The sequence below is a fragment of the Larus michahellis genome, chromosome 5 (genome assembly GCF_964199755.1).
Source record: "Larus michahellis chromosome 5, bLarMic1.1, whole genome shotgun sequence".
Taxonomy (NCBI): domain Eukaryota; kingdom Metazoa; phylum Chordata; class Aves; order Charadriiformes; family Laridae; genus Larus; species Larus michahellis.
Genome location: NC_133900.1, coordinates 48,907,369 through 48,930,463, shown reverse-complemented (window position 1 = coordinate 48,930,463; position 23,095 = coordinate 48,907,369). Strand labels below are relative to the sequence as shown.

Sequence of the window (23,095 nt, the reverse complement as noted above, 5' to 3'; positions counted from 1 at the left end):
TTTCCAGTCCACTTTCTCCAAGGAACCCGTTAATTGGGGAAGACTCTGCAAACGAGGAAAAGCAACCACAAATGAAGGGCAAAAGATTATTTCCAAATTCAGCAATAGGGACAGGGGGGCTGCAATGTGCAGTATGAAGCTGCCTACCCTAAGGTGATGTCTGACTTCAGTCCCGGCTCTCAGTGCTTTGCTTGATCTAAAATACTCCTGTTTTTAGTAACATGTGTGTTACTAAATTTTTTAGCACCTGAGCTTCATGGTACAGGGTGATGCTGCTCCGTTGTGTGCCGTGGTGGCAGGCAGGGATGGAAGCAATGAAGGGGTGATGTGGTCCCAACACTGTGACCCTGTACAGGGTACGGTGGGGCTGCTGCCTTCTGCTTTCACCACCATGAGTATAAATGGGGCTGGGGGCAGGAGAAGGCAGCAGCGGATCCGTTCCCACCACGCTTTCAGGAGGAAGAGTGAGCTCAGCGTGTCGTGACGTTGGATCTGGGCTGGGGCTGTGTGCCAGAAAAAGGGGAAAAAAAATTAAAAATTCCTAGGGCCAAAGGGAGAAAATTCCTCAAGTGTTATTCCATTGCCGAGAAGCAAACTAAACTGTACTTGGACAGCTTGTGTGAGCTTTTCAAAGCGAGAAGCTGTCGACTCCGCTTCAGACCCTCCTGATAAGTGATTTCCATTTCTCATTTCTGTGATCTGATGGGAGCCCAAGCAGAGCTCTCCTGCAAACTCCCTTTCCGCCCTCCTGCAGACCAGATTAAAAAGCGCTATTGATTTTTTTTTTTTTAATGTTTATTTTTGCCTTTTTTCCTGGAACTTGCAAAATCAGCCCTGAGCAAACCTCTGGTTTGCTTTCCCAACGATGCTGGGCAAAAGCACTTGACTTTAAACTCAGCAATGGGAGCTGCAGCTGACCTATTTTCTACACATTTTGCTGCCAATGGTAGCAAAAGCATTTTCACATTTAAAGGTGGTCTTCAGTATTAAGGTTGTGGGATCATTTATCTGTTAAACGGTCCAGAATCAAAAGCACTTGCTGAAAATCACAGTCTTACCAGTTGCGCTGCCGGGTATTTCTTTCGTTATTAAGGCTTTTCTATTTTTTTCCAATGGCCGATTGCTTCGTCACGTTGTCATGTTGCTCAATCCGTGTCCCCCCTGCCCAAAGGCAGTGGAGAGGGTTAAGGTTTTGTGCTTGGTGTTGGCCAGCTGGGGAACACAGCCAGGAAATTTCCTGATTCCAGTTCAAAAAAAGCATCGGATTTGCTCTCAGGGAGACGGGATCAAAGGTTCAAAGCGGTTCTTGATTGGAGGTCAGTTTGGTTTCTTGGTTGTCCAGGCACACAACAAAAATCCACTTCTGTCCCCCAAACCTGCATGCAGCTGGAATGGGTAAAACAAGCAGGTTTTGTTCCGTTTGACACCCAAAACTTTCCTCTGTTCTCCAGCTGTGGTACAGCATCGCCCTGGGCGAGCTTTGCTGGGTCTTGGTACGACTCTGCCCCGTAGTGTAACAGATCGTGAGGGACCTTTCGGGATGCTGACGTCACCGGTCATGTGTGAAAACACCCCAGGCTCTCCGTTCACGGCACGCTCTGCTGCGCAGTCGTTAATCCTGCTAATCAATAACGCTGACGAGGTGTGCGCCGTCGCTCCCGCTCCTCCTCTGCTCACTGCTGGCTTTTTGCAGTGAAGGAGGTAGGTCTGCTTGGGTGCTTGGAGCCACTGCTGGATGTGGCCAGGCTGTGGCCTGACACCATCCCCATAGTAGCATCGTAGCTTTAATAAAATCACAGCACGCCAAGATTATTTCCCCACCCGACTCTCAATCCTGTTGTCCCCTGGTTTTGGACAGCAAAGGGCATGGCTCTTGGCTGGAGCAGTGTTGAGATTTCCCCCAGCTCTATCCCAGGTGAACGTGATGCAGCCGCGTGGCACCTCAGCGTCTCTCGGGCGACAGCAATGCTGGTTTTGGGGGCTGGCGCTACAGCTGCTTACGATTTTCCCACTGCTGCGCTGCGGATCCTCGCGCTGGACCAGCTCCAGAGCTGGAGCTGAAGGAAATTTCTTCCAGCTGCTTGAGGTCCAGGTCTCATTTTTCTTTTGGGGTTCACGAGGGTTTTGTTTTTTGCTTGCAAGTTAAAAGCAGGCGTCTCTCACTGCTGCTTCTTAAACACCTGGAAAAATCTTATTTTTTTAAAAAAATCCTATTAGGCATACCCATTAAATAACCTTTACTTTGTGGATTTATTGCATGAGAGAACACCCCGCTTCGCAATACAGCTTGGGGTATTTCAGAAAGGTCTTGTCAGCTGCTCACAGTTTAACTTTCAACTGAGTTAATAACCATTTTGGTTAAACCTGTATAAAACACGTTGCGGACTTGCGTAACGCCTTTGAAACTCAAGATGCAGTTCGCGCCCGCTTGAAATCTTTCCCATCGATAAAATATTTCAACTTGGAGTTTCGCCACGGCTTAGCTATTTCTTTTGCCTGAGATCCGTGGTTTCGGTTGGACAATGGGAACCTGAATGTGTCTGGATTTGTTGAGTTTTTAAAGCTCAATATTTCCTGGAGATGGGTTGGCTTCTCCAGCAGGGCAGTGGGATGCAGTGGGGGCTCAGACCACCAGCTCCTTCCAGCTCTCCCAGTTAATGGTTCAGGAGGTTCAGACCAGCCTGGGTTTGATTTGAATCCCTGTGGAGGAAGTTGTTTGTCTCGAAAACATAAGGTAAATCCCTCTGAAAATGGGGTTTTATTTACGACAGCAGAGGCGGAAACCACCCCTCCGCCCAGCACGTAGGCTATATTTAAGTGCAATGCATGGTGCTCACATGGCCCCTTTATGCGCTGGTGTTATAAATAAATTATAATAAAATAAATAAAAAAGAGAAAGTGGCTCCTTTTAGTAAGTAAAACCCAGAGAAGGAGGGCACAGTTCAAATCCACATGACATAGCAGCAGGAAAGATAAAATTTGCAGCTTTCAGCCTGTGAATGATGCTCATGGCGTCACCTGCAGTGGACCAGCAGCATCCCTGGTGACCGGGACTCTCCTGCCTCGCTCCCCGCCTCCCTGCCTCAGTTTCTCTGCCTGTAAGAAGATAATTGCCTCCTTTATTAATCCCTTTGAGATCTCCTGATGAAAGCTCTGGGTAAGAGGTTGGCCTGCTTATTAAGCACATTAAGTGCTTGCTATGATTATAATAGGGATTAATTTGGCTAGGTGGCTTATTTAGGTTTGCCTTTAACAGCCCAACTTGTAATCAAAGCACTGCGAAGCTGGCAAGTTAATGCTGACCTGTGACGCTTCACTTCCTGACTTCTCGATAGGCCGTGAACCGTAACTTGGCTTTTAATTAAAGCTCGCTTTTGTAGTCGTCGAAGAAGGGTGATGCACTCCGCCCCATGCGGCTAATTCATTGGAGAGTGTAACGAAGGAGGAGGTGCGGAGCTTGGGTTGTTCTGCTTTGTTTGGCTCTCTCTGCATCCCTGCATATGGCCCCATTGTGAGGACACCGTTGTTCCTTTTTACTTTTGCAAGCTGTTGCGTGGTTAAATAAATAACCTCCAGTTCCTTCCATGCTGCAGCCTGGAAGGGTCAGATTGTCTCTCCTTTGCTTTAGTCAAAGGTGATTTTGTTTGAAAAAAAAAAAATCTATATAGCTTGCAATATACTATGTTACATATGGTATATTGCAGTAAAATATATTGCAATATATATATTGCAAAGAAATATGCGTGCATATGTATATGTATATATATGTTAACTTTTTTTTTATGTGCACTGAAACGATCTTCCTCCAGCCAGCCCTTGAGACTCTCATTAGGACTTCCCTGGTTCAGGGCTTTTTCTTCTCACTCTTTCCATAGGTTTATCTTTCGTCATCAAACTTATTTCTTCTGTCCTGAGTGCTGCTGGCCGACAGGTATCCTTCCCGGCCCTTGATGTTTCACCGTACTTTCTCTGCAATTTCGCGCTCTGTGAGGACATACAGACTTGATGGACCCAGTCGCAGTCAGAGACCTCGACAGAAATGGGGCATCAGGCAGGCGCCTGCCCAAATTTCCCTCAGCTTCATCCCTGCCATCGTGGCAGTTCATTTTATAGATGAGGAGCGAGTCAGCATCTTCCTCCCCTCCCTGATAACCTTAAGCCGCAGAGGTGGTCGCATCCAGCCTTGGGGAAATCCTCCCCTCTGTAGGGTTTCTGTGGTACCAACCTCCTTTTCTCCAAGCAACTCGTGCCCTCCATCCCAAGGGGCTGCAGGGACCTGCCAGGGGGTGGTGGGTGCCCCAGGAGGGGCATCTGCCTGCGCTAAAATGCCTCAGCCAAGGAGAGAGCAACAGGGAGGCTTTTGTTAAGCACCAGAAAGTTTTCATTCTTCTTTATGGCTCCTTTTTTATTTCTTTTGGCTGCACTCTCACAAATCTGAAGCAGATTAAAATACAGTTCCTCCTCCCCCTGCACTCTCCTAAAAAAAACCCCAAACCCAAAGCTTGGCTGCTTAAAATCATCAGATTTCAGTGAAGTCTTTTAAAGTTAACAGTTTCCTGGATACTGTGCAGACTAACTTATTTTTCCCCCCTAACCTCTGTGTTTTTTGACATAACGTTTCTCAGCTGTTGCAGCAGGAGGGAGGGAGGACCAGGGTAGCTCCGATGTGGAGAAGGTTATTTCACACAGGGACTGGATGAATCTGGTGTGGAACTTGCTGGACTTGCACTGTAGGGGACCGAAGGGTTGTCCCCAGGAGGGTGAGCCCCCGCGGTATGGCTGGCAGGTAGGTCATGGCTGCAACAGTGCCATCCTTTTGGGGCTAAATATTAGGGAAATGGTATCATTGGAAGAAGAGAGTAGGATGCTGTGGGTGGGATGGAACTGACCATTTGTTTGCCGGGGGCTGCGGTGGTTTGTAGCTGGTTGTGGGAACTGGTGGAAGAGCTGCATGTCTCCAGCTGGACACAACTGTAAGGAGTTTTTCTGGCTCAATGAAATTTGCTGCCCTGAATGCAGCCTGGATCTTCCTTACCTGCTGTCTCTGCTTTTGTCTGCTGTGGCATCTCCTGGTGGGAGAGCTGAACCGAAGGCCCCAGCTCCGGTAAGAAGAGCGTCACAAAGGAGTTGTAAAGGAAAGAAAAATAATAGCCCGGTACTGGTTGGTTTTGTTGCCTCTTCTCTAAGAGTCGTCTCTCCTTCCTTGCAAAAAATCACCCGAAGCTTTCACAGATAGAGGATGTTTGACTTTCTCTTGGGTGGTTGAGGAGCTGGAGCCAGCTAGCCTTGGCCAATGCTTTGGCCAACATCAGTGACTATCAATACAAGCCCGAGGGTGAGCGGGGACAACCAGAGCCTTATTCTTCAGCCGAAACATCCTTTTGTCACACGAGCGTGACCGAGGGGAGAGTCCCTGAACTGTCTAAAATCCCTTTGACCCAGCAAATGGCGCAGAGATGAAAACCAAACCCAACCCTACACAGCAACACTGAGCTGCGCATTAACTCTGCTGGAGCTGGGAACAAAGGTTTGGGGGCTGGTTTTGGCTTTTTTTAATTTATTTACAAAGCAAAACAGCTTGGCTGAGCGGAGCAAGCATTGGTGGAGGAGTGTGAGCTGCTGGGTGGTTGCTGTGCTATAAAATCACATCCCCACCAGTGCTCGCAGGGGGGTGTGCCGGCTCCCTGAGCTCTTGTAGCATTTCCACGTTGGCCGGGAAAGTTTCTGAACATGCGTGTTGGTCTCTGGAGGCTTTAATCAAATCCAGGCTTTACCAGAAATCGCCTCGAAACTTCCATCGAGCTGAGGAAACCAAAAGCAGACAGATTGAGGAGGCTCTCAGGCGGGCGTTTGGCACCAGCGGAGATGCTGCCTTTGGCGAGGGGCACAAGAAGGGTGCGGGTGAGGGGCTAGTGCTGGTGAAGCAGCCGGGATGAGAGGTGAGTCTGCTCCCTGCATAGCAGCCGAGGACCGTGCAATGTATATACGAGCAATGCATATACGATGGAAGGATAGAGGAAAGCCCGGGGGAGTTGGTAAAAAAGGAGTCTCCAAGTCTCAAGGGGGAAAGGAGATGCAGGAGCGGGGATGCTGCTTGGAGGAGTGGGACATTCAGAGGATGCTTTGATTTTTGGAGCATGGGTCCCTGGCATATTTGGCTTCAGGTCATGTATTCTCACCCGGTGCAAAAACTGGGAGCCGTGCAATAAATGCGGCGTTGAAAACTCCCCGGTCCAGGGGAGGGTTTTGTTATCCCTCAGTAATTTTATTTGGGAAACGGTGTCCAGACTTCAGGTAATTTCCCTGCTTGTTGTGCAATTTAATTGCACGTCCAGCCCTCTCCCGTGGGCAGAAAAGAAAACAAGACATATTTTTTAACTTCCTTTTCTAAGCTGGGAGTGGGTGAACTTTATGCCTGGCCGGAGACGGTTGTGATCATTCAAGGGTGAATGGCTCGGAGAATGTTTACAATGGAAAGGAATAATAATAAGCAACAATAAATATGTGCTTCTCAGTTAAGGGTTTTGAGTATTAACGTGGCATTATGGCAGTGGGGGGCTTTTTACAGTGATACAGAGACATTCTGCTGTTTTTCCGCCTGACTCCTGAAAAACACTCCATGAGGGTTATTGTAAAATATTAGTGTCCCATGCAATAAAACTAAAATCATGGGAGAGATCATATGCTAAAGCCGTTATCCCAGGCAGCTGCTTGTCATTTAATTGGGTCTCTCGGAGAGGAGGGAGGTTTTGGTCACATGTCCGAGACGTGGTACGTCGACAGCCCAAATTGTTGCATCTTCCTCTTTGCTGCTGCGTGCGGTTGCTTCGGGGTTTTGCTGGGGGGAAGCAGCGTGGGGTTCTACCAAGAAATAAAGCTGAAACCTGCAAAAATCCTTTTAAACCACCCCACCTGAATCTCACGTGGCAAAACAAGTATCTTTTATGGCCCCTATAATTTCCAGTTTCACTGCCATATGGCATGCAAATGTCCTTGTCCTTTCCATCCTGCCTGGGACGTGCTGGGACCATGTTGAACCTGCACTGGTTCGTGTGCATGCTCAATGGTTTTGGAGGGAGGATTTCTACAGAATGAGGAATCATTCTTGGAAACCACAGGAGGGGAAGGGAAGAAAAACCTTCCTTGCTACAAGGCTTTCAGGCTGCTTTCAATATTTTGGCCTAATTAATGAGAGTTTAGGGGCACTGGCTGCAGCTGGGGCTGCTTGGATGCAAATCCCCACTGTCCATCTGATGCAACATTTAACTTAAAGGATGATGTGTGTAAGGAAGAGGGGAAAATAGCTGGAAGAGAAGTTCACAGTGGGAGAAGAAAAATCCTACCTCTGGCAGTTACAGCCTTGCTTTGTTTTCAGGGTTAGTGAGCTGGGGGCTCTGTTTTAGGTAAGGATGCCTTCACCCTGGAGGACGAGGAGCAAGAAGGCAGCGCTGCTGCCTGCCCTCTCCTTCCCCGCCACCTGCCTTTGGAGAGACCATTGGAGAGACCATCCCATGCTGCCAAAGGAGCCTCACGTCCCTGTGTTTTCTCCCTGTCTCTGCAGCCTACCCATGAGCTCGGACTTCCAGCATTACAGTTTCAGGATGCCGAACATCGGGTTCCAGAACCTGCCTCTCAACATATACATCGTGGTTTTTGGCACAGCCATCTTTGTCTTCATCCTCAGTTTGCTCTTCTGTTGCTACTTGATCAGGTAAGGGAGTTTTCCCCGGCTGCTTTCAACAGGTGCCTTGGTTCAGACTGAGCCCAGCACTGATCCCTCCATCCCAAAACAAGGATGGCATCACTGTGTCTTGCCGAACTGATGTGGCCCATGGAAGAGGTTTAACTTTCCCTCATTGTCATGCTCAGCCCAGCTTTCATCCTTAATAGAGCCAATAAATCCAGAGCAACACAGTGAGTACCAAACACTGTCTGCCCAACACATCTTGGAGTTAACAGTCCCACAAGTCAACTACATTATCCACTTTAAAAATAGGAGATATATTTATGTGTATGCTCAAACAGGCATGAAAACATGGTTGGCTTCTCAAAAAGATTGGAAAGGGATGTTTTATGGTTCCTGCTTTCTGCTTAATGTTTCAACACGTTTTCGCTTTAATGAGTAACTTGCGTACTGTGTGCTTAAGAAATGTTTAATACCTGCTCCGTTCGTTATTGTACACAAATTGCTCATTCAACAGCGCAGTTTAGAGATTAATGATGCAGAGTTGATTTGTTAATCTGAACGATGGGGAGTGGGACAGGAGGGTTAAAGGTTGTTCTAGTTTGGGGCTTGTTTTAATTATTTTATGGGCCGTTGGGGAGAGAGGTGGGCTACTAATTGAGAGGAGGAACTCTTCCAGCTGGAGGAAAAGCGAGAGGCAGGTGTGAAAAAGCATGATGCTTGGGAATCAAGGCAGTGATGGGGGCAAGTTGTGCTGATAATCCAGGATGCGGGGCTGGCTGTGCCTTTCCCTGTGGCCAGGAGCAGAGGGCATTGTTCTGCCAGCAGTGGCCACTGAAATCCTGCGTACCCTGAGCTCTCCTGCCAAGTTGCAGAAGAGCTTTTCCATCCCCTTTCCCTCCCTTCTGGATTTTTGGATGGCCCCAGCTCCCTGATAGCTGTACCTCTATGGAATCCCCTCCTTTCGTGCCTGTAAGACACACACATGGTAATCTTGCACCACGGAGGCAGCGTCTGGCTGGCTCACAGCAGCCAGTCCCACTTGGCTTTCTATCCAGAGGGTGTTGAAAATGTTTTGTCCTGCTTTTGTAGACCAGGGAAGCAAAATTTCAGCATCACCTTCTAAATATTTGATAATTTACACCTATTTTCAACTCTGTATGAATCAAAGCCTGTTAAATTTGCAGGTGAGCCCAAACCCAGGCTTATCCAGGGGTGATTTGGGCTGCCTGGGCATCAGATCTTCACTTTTGCCCATAATTATGCACAAGAAAAAGTTGTTTGAAGGTGCAACACGTCTGTTCACCTCCACAGAAGTGGCAGAAACAGATCAAGTGGTCATTCCTGACCATGTGATTTGTATCTCAGTGCTTGATGTTAACAAGGTCTGTGCTGGGATATTGTGTATGCGTCCAGTGTTCCCATTTTAACTGAGAGGCCAGTGGGAGGGAATGCAAAAAAAGTAGACAAATGGTGTTCAGAAGGCTCAAGGACATGTTTTGCTCAGATTGAGCTTGAATCTATATGGCTGGCTTGCAAAATGAAGAGGTGTTTGGACTTTCAGAGTATTTTCCTGGGCACCGGGTCTTGCTGGGTGTGTTCTGCCCCAAAGAAGAAATAACAAGTAGTAATGTCTGGAAGATCAAGCCAGAAAATCTTTAAATTTAGAAGTTGGAGGCATGTTGTAAGAGAGAGGGTGAGTAACCGTTGAAACAAGCCAGCAAGGGAAGTGGCAAGTCCTTCGTCTCTTCATGTCTTTAAATCAAGACAGAGCGCCTTTCTGGATGAGACGTTTTGGCTCCCATTCCCGGGAGTAACAAAGTGATATTTAACGACCTATGATAGATGGGAGGTTGGATTAGATCATCTAATGATCCCTTTATAGCCCTAAACTCTGTAGAGACTCTATGAATTGCTCTTCACACCACCGCCCCCAGCTCTATTATTGGCAAAACAGAGCCAAACAAGAATCCTCCAGCCCCTGTTTTGGAGGGTTTCACCGTGCCACGGGTTTTAGCTGTGCCGATGTGCCCCAGGAGCATCCGCCTCCTTTGAAATTGCTGTGTGATCTCAGTTTGTGTGGGGTAGCAAAGGTTGAACTTTATCGTGGTTTGTAAAGCCTTGTAGATGGACAGTGGGATAAGGACCATGTGCCTGTAAGCAAGGAGTATCACAAATGATTGGGAAGGGTTTGCCATGTTTCTCCCCTTCCATGCCATTTAACGCCAAAGCATTGCTGGTCCCTGGCTGTATAGCAAGCAAATACCTGTAGCCCTGAGGCAGGAGGATTTGGTATACAAAGTAAGATATTGAATTTAAATTTAATTTTCCCACCTCCCGAACCAGCTGCTAAAACCTCCTGGATTACCCCATGCATTCCTGACCCCTTCTGCAATGAGATGCGTGGCTTTAATACGGAGTTGCATCTGGAGGCTGTATAAAAGAGAGGTGTTAATTTAACAAGCAGATGCAGCAGGGATCACACCATGTCGTCGCAGAGAAACTAACCCAGGGCAGAGGGTTGTGGGCAAGGACAGTCCCCTCAGGAGCTCCAGGGCTCCTCTTGCACCCACGGGGGTTATTTGCAGGTAACAGTGGCTGGTGGCTTTCCCCAGGCCCTGCTTAGGTGCAGAGGCAACACAGCCCATCTTCTCCCTCTCCCTCCTCTCTCATGACTCACATAGCTCCAAATATTTGGCAAATAACAAGCAAAGCTCGTGACACGGTCCTCCGAGCCCTGGTTCTCATCACCTGCTCCAGATCAGAGCATTCCGTGCAGCCCTCCTCTGCATCCCCGGCTGGGGAGGCATCCGGAGCGTGGAAGAGCCAATATCTGGTGTATTTACCCCTAATCGCAGAGCTGACAGCATTAAATAAAGGATGTGCCAGGGAGGAGGGCATGTGGGCTGCACTTTGCAACTGTGTCAATACAGAGTGTGCTGTATTCCTCCGCTCCGACGGGAGGAAGAAGTGATGTTTTTAATCGGATTGGCTCAAAAGGGAGTCCCATAGGAATTTTGAGACAAAAGCAAAGCAAAGATCAACACCATCATCTGTGTGCAGTCCAGGCAAATCTTGAGCTCTTCTGCCTCTACAAACCACTCTGGTACAAAGCATGGGTCCCACCCTCACGACTGCTGCCTCTGCTTGGAAAAAGTGGGGGGAAAAAGAAAGGGAAGAAAAAGGAAATTAAATTTTGCAGGCAGCTGTTTGTGTCTGATCTCTGCTGAATTAATGAAAGTAGTCACCTCATTTTGCCTTTTGTCCCCTAAAACCCAGTTCAGAAGGATGCTGAATGGAGTGACGCTGTACTTTCCGAGCATTTGAATGGCATGCGTGCTCGCCCTGGGTAGATGCTGCCACATCCTCTCTACCCGCGCTTTGCGGTGGGTTGTGTGGGGCTCATCTCTGCCCAGACTAGAGTAGCTACAGGAGGCACAGAGTACATAGTTCTTAAAAAGCCCTTTTTTATAGGGCTCTTTCCTTCTGCCTTCAAACCTGCCAGGATCAAACACAGTGATTGGGTTTGGAGACCCCAGGGAGCCCGGCTGGGTTGGGCAGAGCAATGCAGTGATGGTGAGAAGAGCCAGCACTGGTGCCTTTCTACTCTTTCTCTTCCAAAGTAAGATAATAAGCAGATCTTGGAGGTAAACCTACAAAAAGTTGTTTCTTTTGCATTTTATTCCCCTAATCATTCACTTGCTACAGATGATTCACAGTCACCCAGAGAAACGGGGTGCTCCCTTTCCTTTGGGAGGTGTGAAAAGCTTGGGAAGAGATCGCAAAATCCATGAGAAGCATTTATTAAATTCAGAGATGGGTGATGGCGTGCGTGCATGTATGGTCTCCTGCCACACACTGGCTTTTAAGACGCTGTGTGGTCCCTTATCTAAATCAGCCATCTGCCAGAAATTCCTCCGGAGTCACAGCTCTTGACACGAGATGGATGAAGCCCTGTGTCTGACGGGGAATAATGCTTGCCAGGATCCGGGGTCTCGTTACGACAGCTGTGCTAAGTCCGACCAGGATCCATCTGGCCCAGGATCCTGGCTTTGAAAGGAAAGCGCAGAGGAGCAGACGGAGCTCGCATGCTTAGGGACCAGATGTGCTCGTGCCGTTCCCCATAACCTTCAGGGAGGTTTTTTTTTTTTTTTGGCAGTCTCGCCATATAGCTCAGCACCAACCCGTGCTGTTGAGCATCCATGCTCCTCGAGCAGCACGGAGCTGCAGGGATCCGTGGCCAGGTGGTCACCTTTTCCCCATCGCTGGTCCAGATGCCACCACCGTGTCCGCAGATGCTTGGGCTTGTTCTGCGTGACACCTTCCCTCTGTTGGCTTTGGCTCATCAGAGCCAAAGCTTCAGCGGCTGCTTGGTGCTCCATAAGACAGATGCTTTTTCCCATGCTGGAAGAATTTCTCCCCTTGTATGCGGTCTCCAGCCACCCATCTTGCTTTGCCCCATCTGTGTTTCATAACCGGTTTCCCAGTCGCCGGGATCCCTGCAGATCAGGCCGGTTTCATCCTGTTTTCTCTATTGTTCATGCATCTTCTCCTCGTGTTTCTGCTTGGGGTTGTTGGCGGAGGGATGCGACCCCAGCCTTCTCCTTCCTGCGTGCTGCAATTTTATCCGTGATTCTGCAGGCAGGTTCCCTGCCAGGCAGCATCATTAGAGGAGGAGGGATGGCTCCCTGCTAAATTCAGGGCTCATGAGCTGACTTACTGCAACTCCAAGCTCTCTCTGCAGCATTAAAGTGCATTTTTACCTGTTCCTCAACTTCTAAGGCCCACAACATTGTGTGTGTGTGGGGGGTGGTGGTGTTTTTGAGTAAAAAGCACAGGGATATAGTTTTACATCCTGTTTTTGTAACTTACCCACTTCAGTCTTGTGGGATCAGAAAGCCTGTGTGAGCTCAGGGTGAAACAGACGGGGTTTGAGACAGCCCCCAGAATATTTTTGGAGAAGTGAAATTACAGGCAAGGGGGTTTCCCATCTGAAATCACACTTGAGGCTGGCTGGGGAAAATATTCCTATGGCTGTTCAAGCCCTGCAGACGTACTCTGACATCTTGTTAAAGTCCTTGGCCAAGTCTTTAGCCTTGATGACTTCCCTCTTGAGTTTTCAGAGCATTTCACTAAACGCCATGTCTTGTAATGAGAAGCAATATTCATTATTTTTTTAAAAAACAGATTTATTGCAGGAGCATAATGAGCTTCTCTGGCCAGCTGGTGCCTGCAAGCGCTCTGCGGGGCTGTGGAAAATGGGCTGCTGCTTCTTCTGCTGCGGGAAGGTGTCTTATTAATAATAGTTTGAACTGAAAACTATGGAGAGATGTGATGTGCTTTTGTGTTTGCTGTTTCACTTGGTCCCCAGTAATGGGGACAAATGCTCCCACCTGTGCCTCCTGGAGAGGGGAGGCTGGAGAGGGAGGGGATGGGACTGGCCCTTTGCTTGTGGTCTCAAATTCCTGCTGCCACCAGCTGGGCTTCCCACTGCAGCAGGAGTTTTTGGAATAGCTCCATCCCCTCTATCTCCATCACTTGATTTCATCCAGGAATGGGCTACTGGGGAAAAAATCCAAAAAAACCCCAAAATTGTGCTGAGCACAGTGCTTCGAAAGGTAGGTTGGGGGAAGCAGCTTATGCAGTTTATAATTCTGATTTTGCTCCACCATGGTGTTGGCTCTGGCCCTGGCTCCTTCCCTGGGGCAGGGGGTGCCCTGGGTCGTCGTGTGGGCTTGTCACCCCGTGCTTTAACGTGGCACACCCCCATCTGCTCTCCTGATTAAAAAAAAAAACAACCCAAAATCACAAGATAAAGGTTCATTTTTCTGTGGTTTTTGGCAGCTCGTTATCTCTCTGGTTATTAAATTGCCCCCTGTGATAGGAGGTGAGAGATGGAAGACATGCCATTGCTTCTCTTCCAAAGCTTTCTGCTCCAGTGTCATCTTCGGATAAATAGTCATCCTCTACTTGCTTAACCAGGTGGATGACCTCTTCTTGAATGCTTCTTTCTGAGAGTTTGGGAGGCAGAAGCAGCACAATTGATATTATAACTGAAGATAAAGCTGTATTTGAGGAACTCGGTGTTGCCTAAGTGATGGGGGCTTTGCTGTGAAACCTCTGAGCAGGGAGGTCTCCTTCCCCATCCTCACTTGAGCAGGAGCAGAGCTTTCCCTGGGTCTGAATACCCATCGCTTGGAAGAAGGTCCCACATCCAGTCTAAAAATTGTTGGCAGCAGAAGTGGTTGGAAACTGGGGGTATTTATGGCAGCTCCTGATTTACTCGACAGCTTTTGCTGGTCTTAACAGTGCAGGTGATGTCTGTGTGGAAAATTAGGGAGGTCAAAAGAAGAAAATGGAAGGAAGTCATGCGCTTCTGGATGGAGATGTTGCCTCCCCAGCTACAGGGAAAGCTGGCTGTTGCTTAAATGTGTTGTTCTGTGTGGCCATTCTTGTTTCTGAAATGAAAAACTAAAAAAAAAAAAAAAAAAAAAAAAAAAAAAAAAAAAGATTAAATCTAGAAAGGAGGGAAATGAAATGTTTGGGGTATTACAGCAAGACTGGCATTTTGGCCTGTATTCACATTTCTCCCTGTTTTGATTGCAGGCTCAGGCATCAAGCACACAAAGAGCTTTACGCCTACAAACAGGTGAGGTGATACACAGTAAGTTGTCATCTTCATCAGAGTAGCCACTCCTGCAGGTTTCCGTAGTGGTGGTGTTCTCCTTGGGAGGTTTTTGGTCTTCAAAGAGAAGTTGTAATGCCTGGGCAAACCTCTATCCCTGCTGATTTAATTTTTTTTTTCTGACAGCTGGGCACCCCAGGAGCATCTCTCACCTGTTAGTCTGCAGGTCTCTGCATTTTCAGATGAGTTCCCTGAACAGTGGGGACATCTCCACCCCTGGAGCACCTCAACTGGGCAGCCTCTCCAAACCCTCACCTTATTTTCTGCTAGTGAGCAGTAATGCCATTGCTTCCCCAGCAATCAAATGATGTTTTGTGGGGTCCAGATCTGCTCCCCGGGTTGGACCCGGCTGCTCCAAACCACCTGCAGCCATGGGGCTCTCATAGGGACCTCTCGTAGGGACCACCTCCATGTCACCTTGGCAAACCCTGCTGTTTTCTGCATGTGCCAGTGCCCGTGTTAAAATAAACATAGCCAAGAGGTCGGTGTCAGGTTGCTGCTTCAACATCCTGTTTTTTCTGGGGCTTGTGTAACTTTTTTGCTTCTGATCTGTTGTTTGAGCAGGGAACTGGGTGGAGTTTGGCTGATACGATATGATAACAGGTGGTCGTCCTGGATTTATAGCTCTCTCCAGGTGTTTAGCCTGGACGCAGTGAAAATGAAGTGGCAGACATCCATGCAGGAGCTTGTTGCAGAGTGTGGGAGACCAGGAGGTTTAAATTCGGGAGGAGACCTTGTGGATTTGGTCATCCTGTTAGTGGTTATAACTGTACCAGCGCTGCCTTCCTCCTGTTCCTGCGCAGGGGTGAAGGCCTGATGCGTTCCCTGTCTGTGCTGGGTTTATTGGGGGTTTCTAGTTCTACTGGGCCTCTGAATGGGATCTCTCCTTAGGGAGATTTTTGCTGCAAGTGCTCATGGCAGAAGCTGTGTCCTCACCCCGGGTCCTCTGTCTTACAGGTTATACTCAAAGAAAAGGTGAAGGAGCTGAACCTACATGAGGTGAGTAGAACCCTGGTAGAGGCAAAGATTCCCTCACCTTCCTCTTCCTTGAGCTGGGGGGATGGGATGGGGGACAGGCAAAGGCTGGCACAGGTAGGAGGATGCAAAAACTCAAATTTAACTCCTTTAGGAGCAAAACACACAGCTGGATATGATGGCACTGCTGCCCGTTTGCTGCCGGCAGCGGGGTTTGCTTTGCAGCCTCTTACCCCATTACAGGGAATGTGGACTGGGCAGGTTAACAGCTGCACTGGCAGCTCCGTCTCTCCCCGACACTGCTTTTCGCTTTCAGAAAGTCTAATTGCTCGTTAATGCAGCCAGTAAAAGCACATCTGCAAAGGGGGTCTGGATTAAACCACCTCCCTCCTCCTCGTGGGTCCCCTTTAGCTTTTACTCCATCATTATTATTATTTATTATTATTAGCATTAGCATTTTTTGCATTTATTATTTATTGTATTATTATTTACTGCATTATTGTTTTTATTTTTTACTGAATTATTATTATCACTGTGATAAAAAGCTGTGGATAAAAGGGGAAGCAGAGGCAGGCTGGGCTGTGTATGAAACAGTGTCCCTTGACGGTTACGTCACCTCCAGCCCCGCTCAGCCTTGCCACCATCAGAGCATGACGATATCCAGCACATCTCGCTGCCCGCGTTACTCCGGCAGAGTAAACTCTGCTGGGATTTAATTGAAATCAAAGATAAACACGCTCCCCAGGCTTCTGCCCCTCACACTCGTGCTTCTCCGAGAAGAGCTGGCTGGAAGAGGCGGGCAAAGGGGTGTCTGCTTGGATGTGTTAAGAATTAAACCCCCTTTTTCCGGGCCCCAAAACACGGAGGTTTCCTCTTTGAATTCAGGAGGGCGGCAGAGCCCGCGGCAGCCAAAAAGCAAAACCCTGGCCAAATTTGCTTTTAAACTTTGTGGAGGGAGTTGTGCCAGCGCCTGGCCCGTCCCCACGTTGTGGGCGCAGAAGTGGGTCCTTGCTGGGTCCCTCTGCGTTAACGGGTTAAGAGAGGGCTGAAACATGGCTCAGAGTAACGATGTTACTCTAATCCACCTCTGCCTACCTGCCCCTTCAGGTTCAAAACCCATTACTTGTTCTCTACAGGTTTCCAGGCTGTTTTGGGGCTGAGTGTCCCTATTTACAGACCATTTTTCATGCTGAAGTTGAGCAGGAATCTGCTTGAACCCTGCTTCAAACACAGGCTGGATTTATTTCCCCTCATGACAACAAAAATGCCCACCCGCATCCCGGACACGAGTCCACTCGTCTGTTAAATACCAGCTCCGTTTGTTTATAAACCGCTTTTATTTTTTTTAATTCTCCGAGCTGAGCAACAAGAACCCATCCCACGTTTCATCCTCACCCTCTGCTCCCTGCAGCCTAAATCCCAAGGGCAGGAGAGCAGTGAAGGGATGGAGCAGTCCCTGCTTGAGGCTCCTATTTCTGATTCGCTCGCATGAAATTGACTTTTAGTGGGGGGTTTTGCCGGCACGCAGACTTAAAAGCACTTCCTGGGTTGAGAAGCTCGTTGCAGGAGGGATTTGGGATTGCGCCAGAGCCAGAAACAGCCGCAATAACCCTCTGTCCTCCTCTTCCTCCATCACCTCTGTTCCCAGCTCTCCGCAGCTCTCCCAGCCCAAACTCTTGGGAAGGACGAGGGGTCTGTGGGGAAGGGGATAGAACAGCTTGAGCTCTTCCCTGGGATTTGGGAATGCCTGGAAGGGTTTTCCTCCAGCTCCTTCTAAAGTATCCCTTTTTGGGCATTTGCATTGTGGTATTTACAGTAAGCGGTTCTGGAAAGCAGAGCACGGGGGGAATTTTGCAACATCACAGAGCGGCTGCCAGGGCTTGCCCGGAGCCTTCCAGAGGGGAAAGTCCCTGCCGAGCTCTTCAGCCCCATGTTTCTGGATTTGTTTTTCCCCTTTTTTCCATCACGCCACCTCTCCCAGGCTTTTCATGGGGCTCAAGATGTGTGTATTCCTCGGGGGCTGGCCTGAGCAACTACGCCAACATTTGCTTGTCCAATAAAAAAGTCTCCAATGAGCTTTGGGTGACTGGAAAGTATCGACGGGCGCCGCATTCCCGGGAAAGCCGGGAGCCTCCTGCGGTGCTTGCCAGCCGCCTGCCTTGTCCCGAGGGCTTTTGGCAGCAGGGCTGGCCCTTTTTTTGGACTGACAGAGACTCCTGGCCAAGGGAGGCAGGGGAGGGGAGCTGAGAAAACCAGCTGGGAACATCCAAAATCCCCAGGAATATCTAAAATGAGTCAGGAAAAACCGTCAGCATGGGGGAAGGAGATTTCGTCTGGGTATCTTGCCCTCCAGGAAAACAGCCGCCAACTATCCCATCCCCAGGGCAGAGATGCAATCTTTGCCTTTTCCTCTTTCCAGAATTATCCCTGTGGATGCAGCTCGGTCCCAGGGACCAAGCAGCAGCATGGACCCATCCCCCTGCACCTAAAGCCTCCTGGCACGTCAAAACACATCCCAGCCTTGTGGCTGCTGCTCCAGGAAAGTTCCAGGACCCCTCCACCAGGAAAGGGAGATCCAAGCCTTGGCCTGCGATCCCAAAGCCTGAGCAGCAAAATCTGGGAGGGCTTTAGGGGGGCAGTTTCACCCCTATGTGATGCAGAAACCTCCCAAATGTTTCTTCTGCAGCACAGGGTCAAAAAAAAAAAATCAGCTTCTTGGTCAAAACAGAGGGTTTATAGCAAAAGAGGAGTTTGCTTTCCCTTTGGTACGGGGAGGTATTTCTCTCCCCACTCCTAGTGTATTCTCGCTGGCTTCAGAAGCCAAATTGCCCTTTTTTCCCCCCAGCCAAAGGCAGGGGCGAGGCAGGCACTGGGGAGAAGATGGAAGGAAACTGGCTGGGGGCATCGCTTAGAGGGAGGCGGTTGGGGTTTGTGTTTTCGTTGGTTTGTGTTTTTTTTTTTTTTTTTGCTTCCCAGCAGCTGACTGCCTTCTCTCGGTGCCTCTCCTGTCTTTCAGATCTGCGCTGTTTGCTTGGAGGAGTTCAAGCCCAAGGATGAGCTGGGGATCTGTCCCTGTAAACATGCCTTCCACAGAAAGTAAGTGCAGGGAAAGGGAGACTGAAGCTAGGCTGCCCCGAATCCTGCCCGGTGAGCCCCGGGGAGGCTCTTGGCGTGAGGTCTGCTGGTGCCGCTGCTCCTCGCCCAGGGTTCCTTCCCACCCTAATTCCAGGAGAAGGAGGGGAGTTGCAGCAAAAGCCCCTTATCAAATGAATTTGAGCATTTGGGGCAGCAAAGGTCCACTCTTGAGCTGGCAAAACCACTTCCCTTTTTATACATACAGACTTTACCTATTCCAAAATGTGTATGTACATTTGTGTGTGTGTATATATATATATATATTTACACATATATATGCATAATTTAGATATATTTATAAAATATATATGCAGAACCACTGGAACAAGCGCCCCAGGGAAGTGGTCACAGCCCGAAGCCTGTTGATATTCAAGACGCATTTGGACATTGCTCTTGGATAAGGGATTTAACGTGTAGCTTGCCCTGTGCTGAGTCCGAAGTTGGCCTCCATGATCCTCATGGGTCCTTTCCAACTCAGGACAGTCTTAAGATTCTGTGAAAAATGTGAATGCATAAATATTAATTTTTTTTTTACAAATTTTTTTTGTTATAAAAACACTGAATTTTGTAGGTATAAAAGATATACATTATATATGTATGATGTAGGTATACATTTTATATATTTATAAAATATAAAAAATACATTTATAAAATGTATATATTCCTGTATACCTTTTTGTGTATATATGTATTTTATATATTTTTGTGTAGGGACTCTTTATCAGGGATCTTTATAGGGTGAGGGATAACGGTTTTAAACTGAAAGAGGGGAGATTTAAGTGAGATGTTAGGAAGAAATTTTTTATTCTGAGGATGGTGAGACACCGGAACAGGTTGCCCAGGGAAGCTGTGGATGCCCCCTCCCTGGAAGTGCTCAAGGCCAGGCTGGATGGGGCTTTGAGCAACCTGGTCTAGTGGGAGGTGTCCCTGCCCCTGGCAGGGGGTTGGAACTAGATGATCTTTAAGGTCCCTTCCAACCCAAACCATTCTATGATTCTATGTGTATACATTTTTATATCTATTTTATAAGTACATATAAATTATATATATGTAATATATTATACATACACAAAAACCCATGTATATATACACATGCACCTCCAAAAATGTCCTAGTAAAATGTAAAGGCATCTAAATGGCAAATTAAAAATTTGGCAGCATCAGCGCTCTAGGGAGGGTGACAACGGATCAGACCTGGTGTGTGGCCCCCAGGCCACAGCCTGTCACCCACCACGCAGGGGCAGGGCTGGCTGCCACCCTGAAGCTGTGCACAGGGCACTGAGTCGGGGGGGGGATGTGTGGCTTTTTTCTAGCACCCCTGTAATGACCCCCCCCTGTTTCTGTATCCCCCCCCAGGTGCCTCATCAAGTGGCTGGAGGTGCGGAAAGTGTGCCCGCTCTGCAACATGCCGGTGCTGCAGCTGGCCCAGCTGCACAGCAAGCAGGACCCCGGCCCCCCCCAGGGCCCCCTCCCCGGCGCAGAGAACATCGTATAGCTCCACCGCCCCAGGGACTGCCCTGCCGCCGGGGGGACCCTACCGCTGGCCTGGGGGACTTGGGGACAACCAAAGCACTTCGGCACCAGCACGGAGGGACAGAGGAGGATGCAGGTGGCCGGGCGTGGAGCCCAGAGCACTTTATAAGGGGGCCACGTCCCTGCCGGCCGAACCAGAAGAGCCTCGCGCCCCAAAATCCTGCCTCCGTGGAACCATGCCGGGATGAAGGGTTGCACACTCGAGTCCGGGCTTGATTCCTCTCCTGGGGCGAGGAGGGGACGCGGGGTCCTCCGTGGGTGCCCTGCACGACATCCTTCTTCCAGCACATCCCTTCTCCAGCACCACGTCCACTGGGAAGCAGCATGGGGCACGACGGAGCAGTTATCGAGCAACCCAACGGTGCCCATCAGCCTCCTGCAAGGCCATGATGTCCCTTCCAAACGCCCTGGTACGCTTCCTGACCCTGATGCCCCCCGGGCCCCTCCGCCACCACCGAAAACAATGCCCAAAATGCGGGTGCTGGGGGTGGACCTGGAGCATCACAGCTGGTCCCTGCCCCCTTCTCCTCTTTGCCATTATTTTCGTGGGGTTACCTTTGCCTTTACAATCCCTACCTAGAAAACTGGGTCTCGGCACCCCAGGTGCAGTGATGCCAGGGTTTGTGCCATGGTTGGGTGCCTCCTCGGCCCCCGCTGCTCCTCCAAAAGGGCTAACCAGGGCAGGGAAGCCGACATCGCCCATGGGAGATGGCAGGGTGATAGTGGCATGGGGGCTCGTGGGCTTTGGTTACCCCACTCACCCTCCCCAGGGATGGCTGCCCCCCTCCTTGCCCCGATGGGCTACCTCAGCGGGGCCATGAGTCCCTCTGATGGGCACAATCCTGGCGTAAACCATCCATGGTGAGAGACGGTGGCTGCTGCCACCTCCTCGAAACCACAGCACAGGCTTGCTGGGGCCTGGGGGGGGCCGGCAAAAATCCTGTCCTTTGCGTTTATCCCCTCACTTTCAGCCCGGCCCTGGGGGGTTGCTGGGCAAGGGACAGGTGAGCCGGCAGCATTTTGCCTTGCCAAAACACCCCAAGCCCAACCATCATCGAGTGCAAAAGCTGCTGGGGGTGGAGGAGGGAGGCTCTGCAACCCCCTCACTTCTCTGACAACCTCATGGGGCAAATTCAGGTACTGTCGCAAAGGCCCTGGTGTCCCCCTCCATCTTTTTGCAACTCTTCTTCCTGTTTTTTTTTTTTTTCCTTTTACGTGGGTGGGGGGGGTGTCAGTATTACACAGCGGCGGCTTTCCTGGCCCCCCCTCGGGGCACAGGATGGGGCGCAGGGCAGGGAAGGCTCCGGGTGTCATCCCCTCTCCTGTAAATACCTTGCGACTCCCGAGACTGTTTATGGAGCGTGGAGCCTCATAGACGTGTTTGTACACTACGAATTCTGCAGCAGAATATTTTTTAAAACATTCGCTGTTTTGTTTTGGGTTGTTGTTTTTTTTTTTTGTAAGCTATATTTTTGTATATTTAATTGCTATTTTAAAATTCTAATAATGCGTCTTTTTTGCTAATCACACTATTCTTAAGGAAAAACGAGGAAACAAAAAAAAAAAACCAACGGTTTGCATGTGATTTGACTTGAAATGTAAATAAAAGCAGGTTTTGGAAGTGGGGGTGTGTTTGCGGGGGAGGAGGGGAGGACGTTTGCACCTGGGAGACCCCGGCCATGGGAACAAGGGAGCATCCCTCATTGCTCAGCAAGGTGTCTGTCACCCCAGGGATGTCCCCACTGGGGCTGAGACTCGCTGTACCGTGTGTGGCCCCAATCCTTTCTTGGGGGGAAGCCTGGGAAATGGTCTGGTTTGGGGCTGGGGTGGGGGGGGGATGTCCTATTGTCCATGTCTCCCTGCCCCAGAGGGGAGCTTGGCTCCTGGCCGGCGGCTCAGGGAAATTCCCCTGTCGGGGCACGCTCACTGCCCAGCGCGCCCTGGAAATACCCAGCTGAGGGGGATTTTGCAGGTCCCAGGCACAGCTTGGGCTGCCTGGCTCCGGAAGAGGTTTCTCCTTCCACCAAACCACCTTCCCAGCCCAGACCCAGCCCATGGGCAGGGGCTCCCACCCCGGGGGCAGCCAGCAAGGCCTAACTGGGCTATTGCCAACCTCACACTGGCCATGGGAGTTAGAGGCGTTCAACTCCCAGGCTCCATGCTATGGGATTTTCTGGGGTCCAGCTTGAAACCCCATCTCCTGCTTGCCTCCAGGCTCCACCAGACAGGCGGAAAATCACCCTTTCATCCTCTCAAATCTCTGCTCTCCACCCCTGCCTGGCCACGTTTGGGCTGCTCAGCTGGGGCCGTCCCTACAGAAACCTGGTGTGGAGGAAGCAGAGCTCCCACCTTGCCTTGTCCTGCTGTCCCCTGTCCTGCTGTCTCACTGTCCCTGCCCAGTTGCAGAGGGCTGCTGCCCTCTAGTGCTGGCTGCACCCCCCAGAGCTGGGTGCTGGAGGCAGGTCCCACCTGGAGATGTTCTGCTTCACCTTCTCCAGAAGGAAACACAAGTGAAATTCTCGCTGCCCTCCTAGTCATCTTCTAGAAGCTCCAGACAGTCATGGTCATGAAGAGCTCGCTGGGTGAAGATTCCTGCTGGTGGGACACAGCTGCAGAGAGTCTGGCCAAGCCACAGTCTGGATCCAGCACCAAGATCAACAAAACACAATTATTTTTGTTACTTCCACCCCCGGTTCCTGCTCTGGAGAGATCCTCGCTTTGACCTCCAGTCCAGCCTGTATCATCCATACCAACCTGTATCATCCATACATTAAAGGCCAAAGGGCCTCCAAAGTACCAATCATCATCTACCACCAAAGTCTTTCATGAAACCCTAAAACGCTGCAATTTGCCCTGGAATGATGTTAGAAACCCACCTGACTGGACTGACTGGTGCTGGGAGCCCACTGCTGCCAACAGAGCCTTGCGATACCCCTCAGGACGCCTCGGGGCCCTGAAGCCCAGCTGCAAAATGAAGCTCAGACCCAACTCCTGTCGAGCACAAACCCCCCTTCCCTCGGAAGCACAGACCCCCGCTAGCATTTGGGTTTTGGTCAAACCTGGTATATAACCCCGTTTTTAAC

General features: G+C 49.7%; 1 protein-coding gene across 5 annotated transcripts in view; it reads left to right on the top strand.

Moving 5' to 3' along the window:
• RNF24 (ring finger protein 24) overlaps positions 1–21,633 on the top strand; it is a 32,305-nt gene extending 10,672 nt beyond the window's left edge. For 4 of the 5 annotated variants that reach the window (XM_074587246.1, XM_074587243.1, XM_074587244.1 and 1 more), the window contains 5 exons: positions 7,562–7,711; positions 14,291–14,333; positions 15,327–15,368; positions 18,361–18,440; positions 19,836–21,633. In XM_074587246.1, the coding sequence (XP_074443347.1) occupies positions 7,569–7,711; positions 14,291–14,333; positions 15,327–15,368; positions 18,361–18,440; positions 19,836–19,974 (447 nt within the window). In that variant the 5' untranslated portion in view covers positions 7,562–7,568 and the 3' untranslated portion in view covers positions 19,975–21,633. Of the gene's footprint in view, positions 1–5,830; positions 5,940–7,561; positions 7,712–14,290; positions 14,334–15,326; positions 15,369–18,360; positions 18,441–19,835 lie in introns of those variants that run through there. The other variant, XM_074587245.1, reaches the window with a different exon arrangement.
• Positions 21,634–23,095: the final 1,462 nt, after the last annotated feature.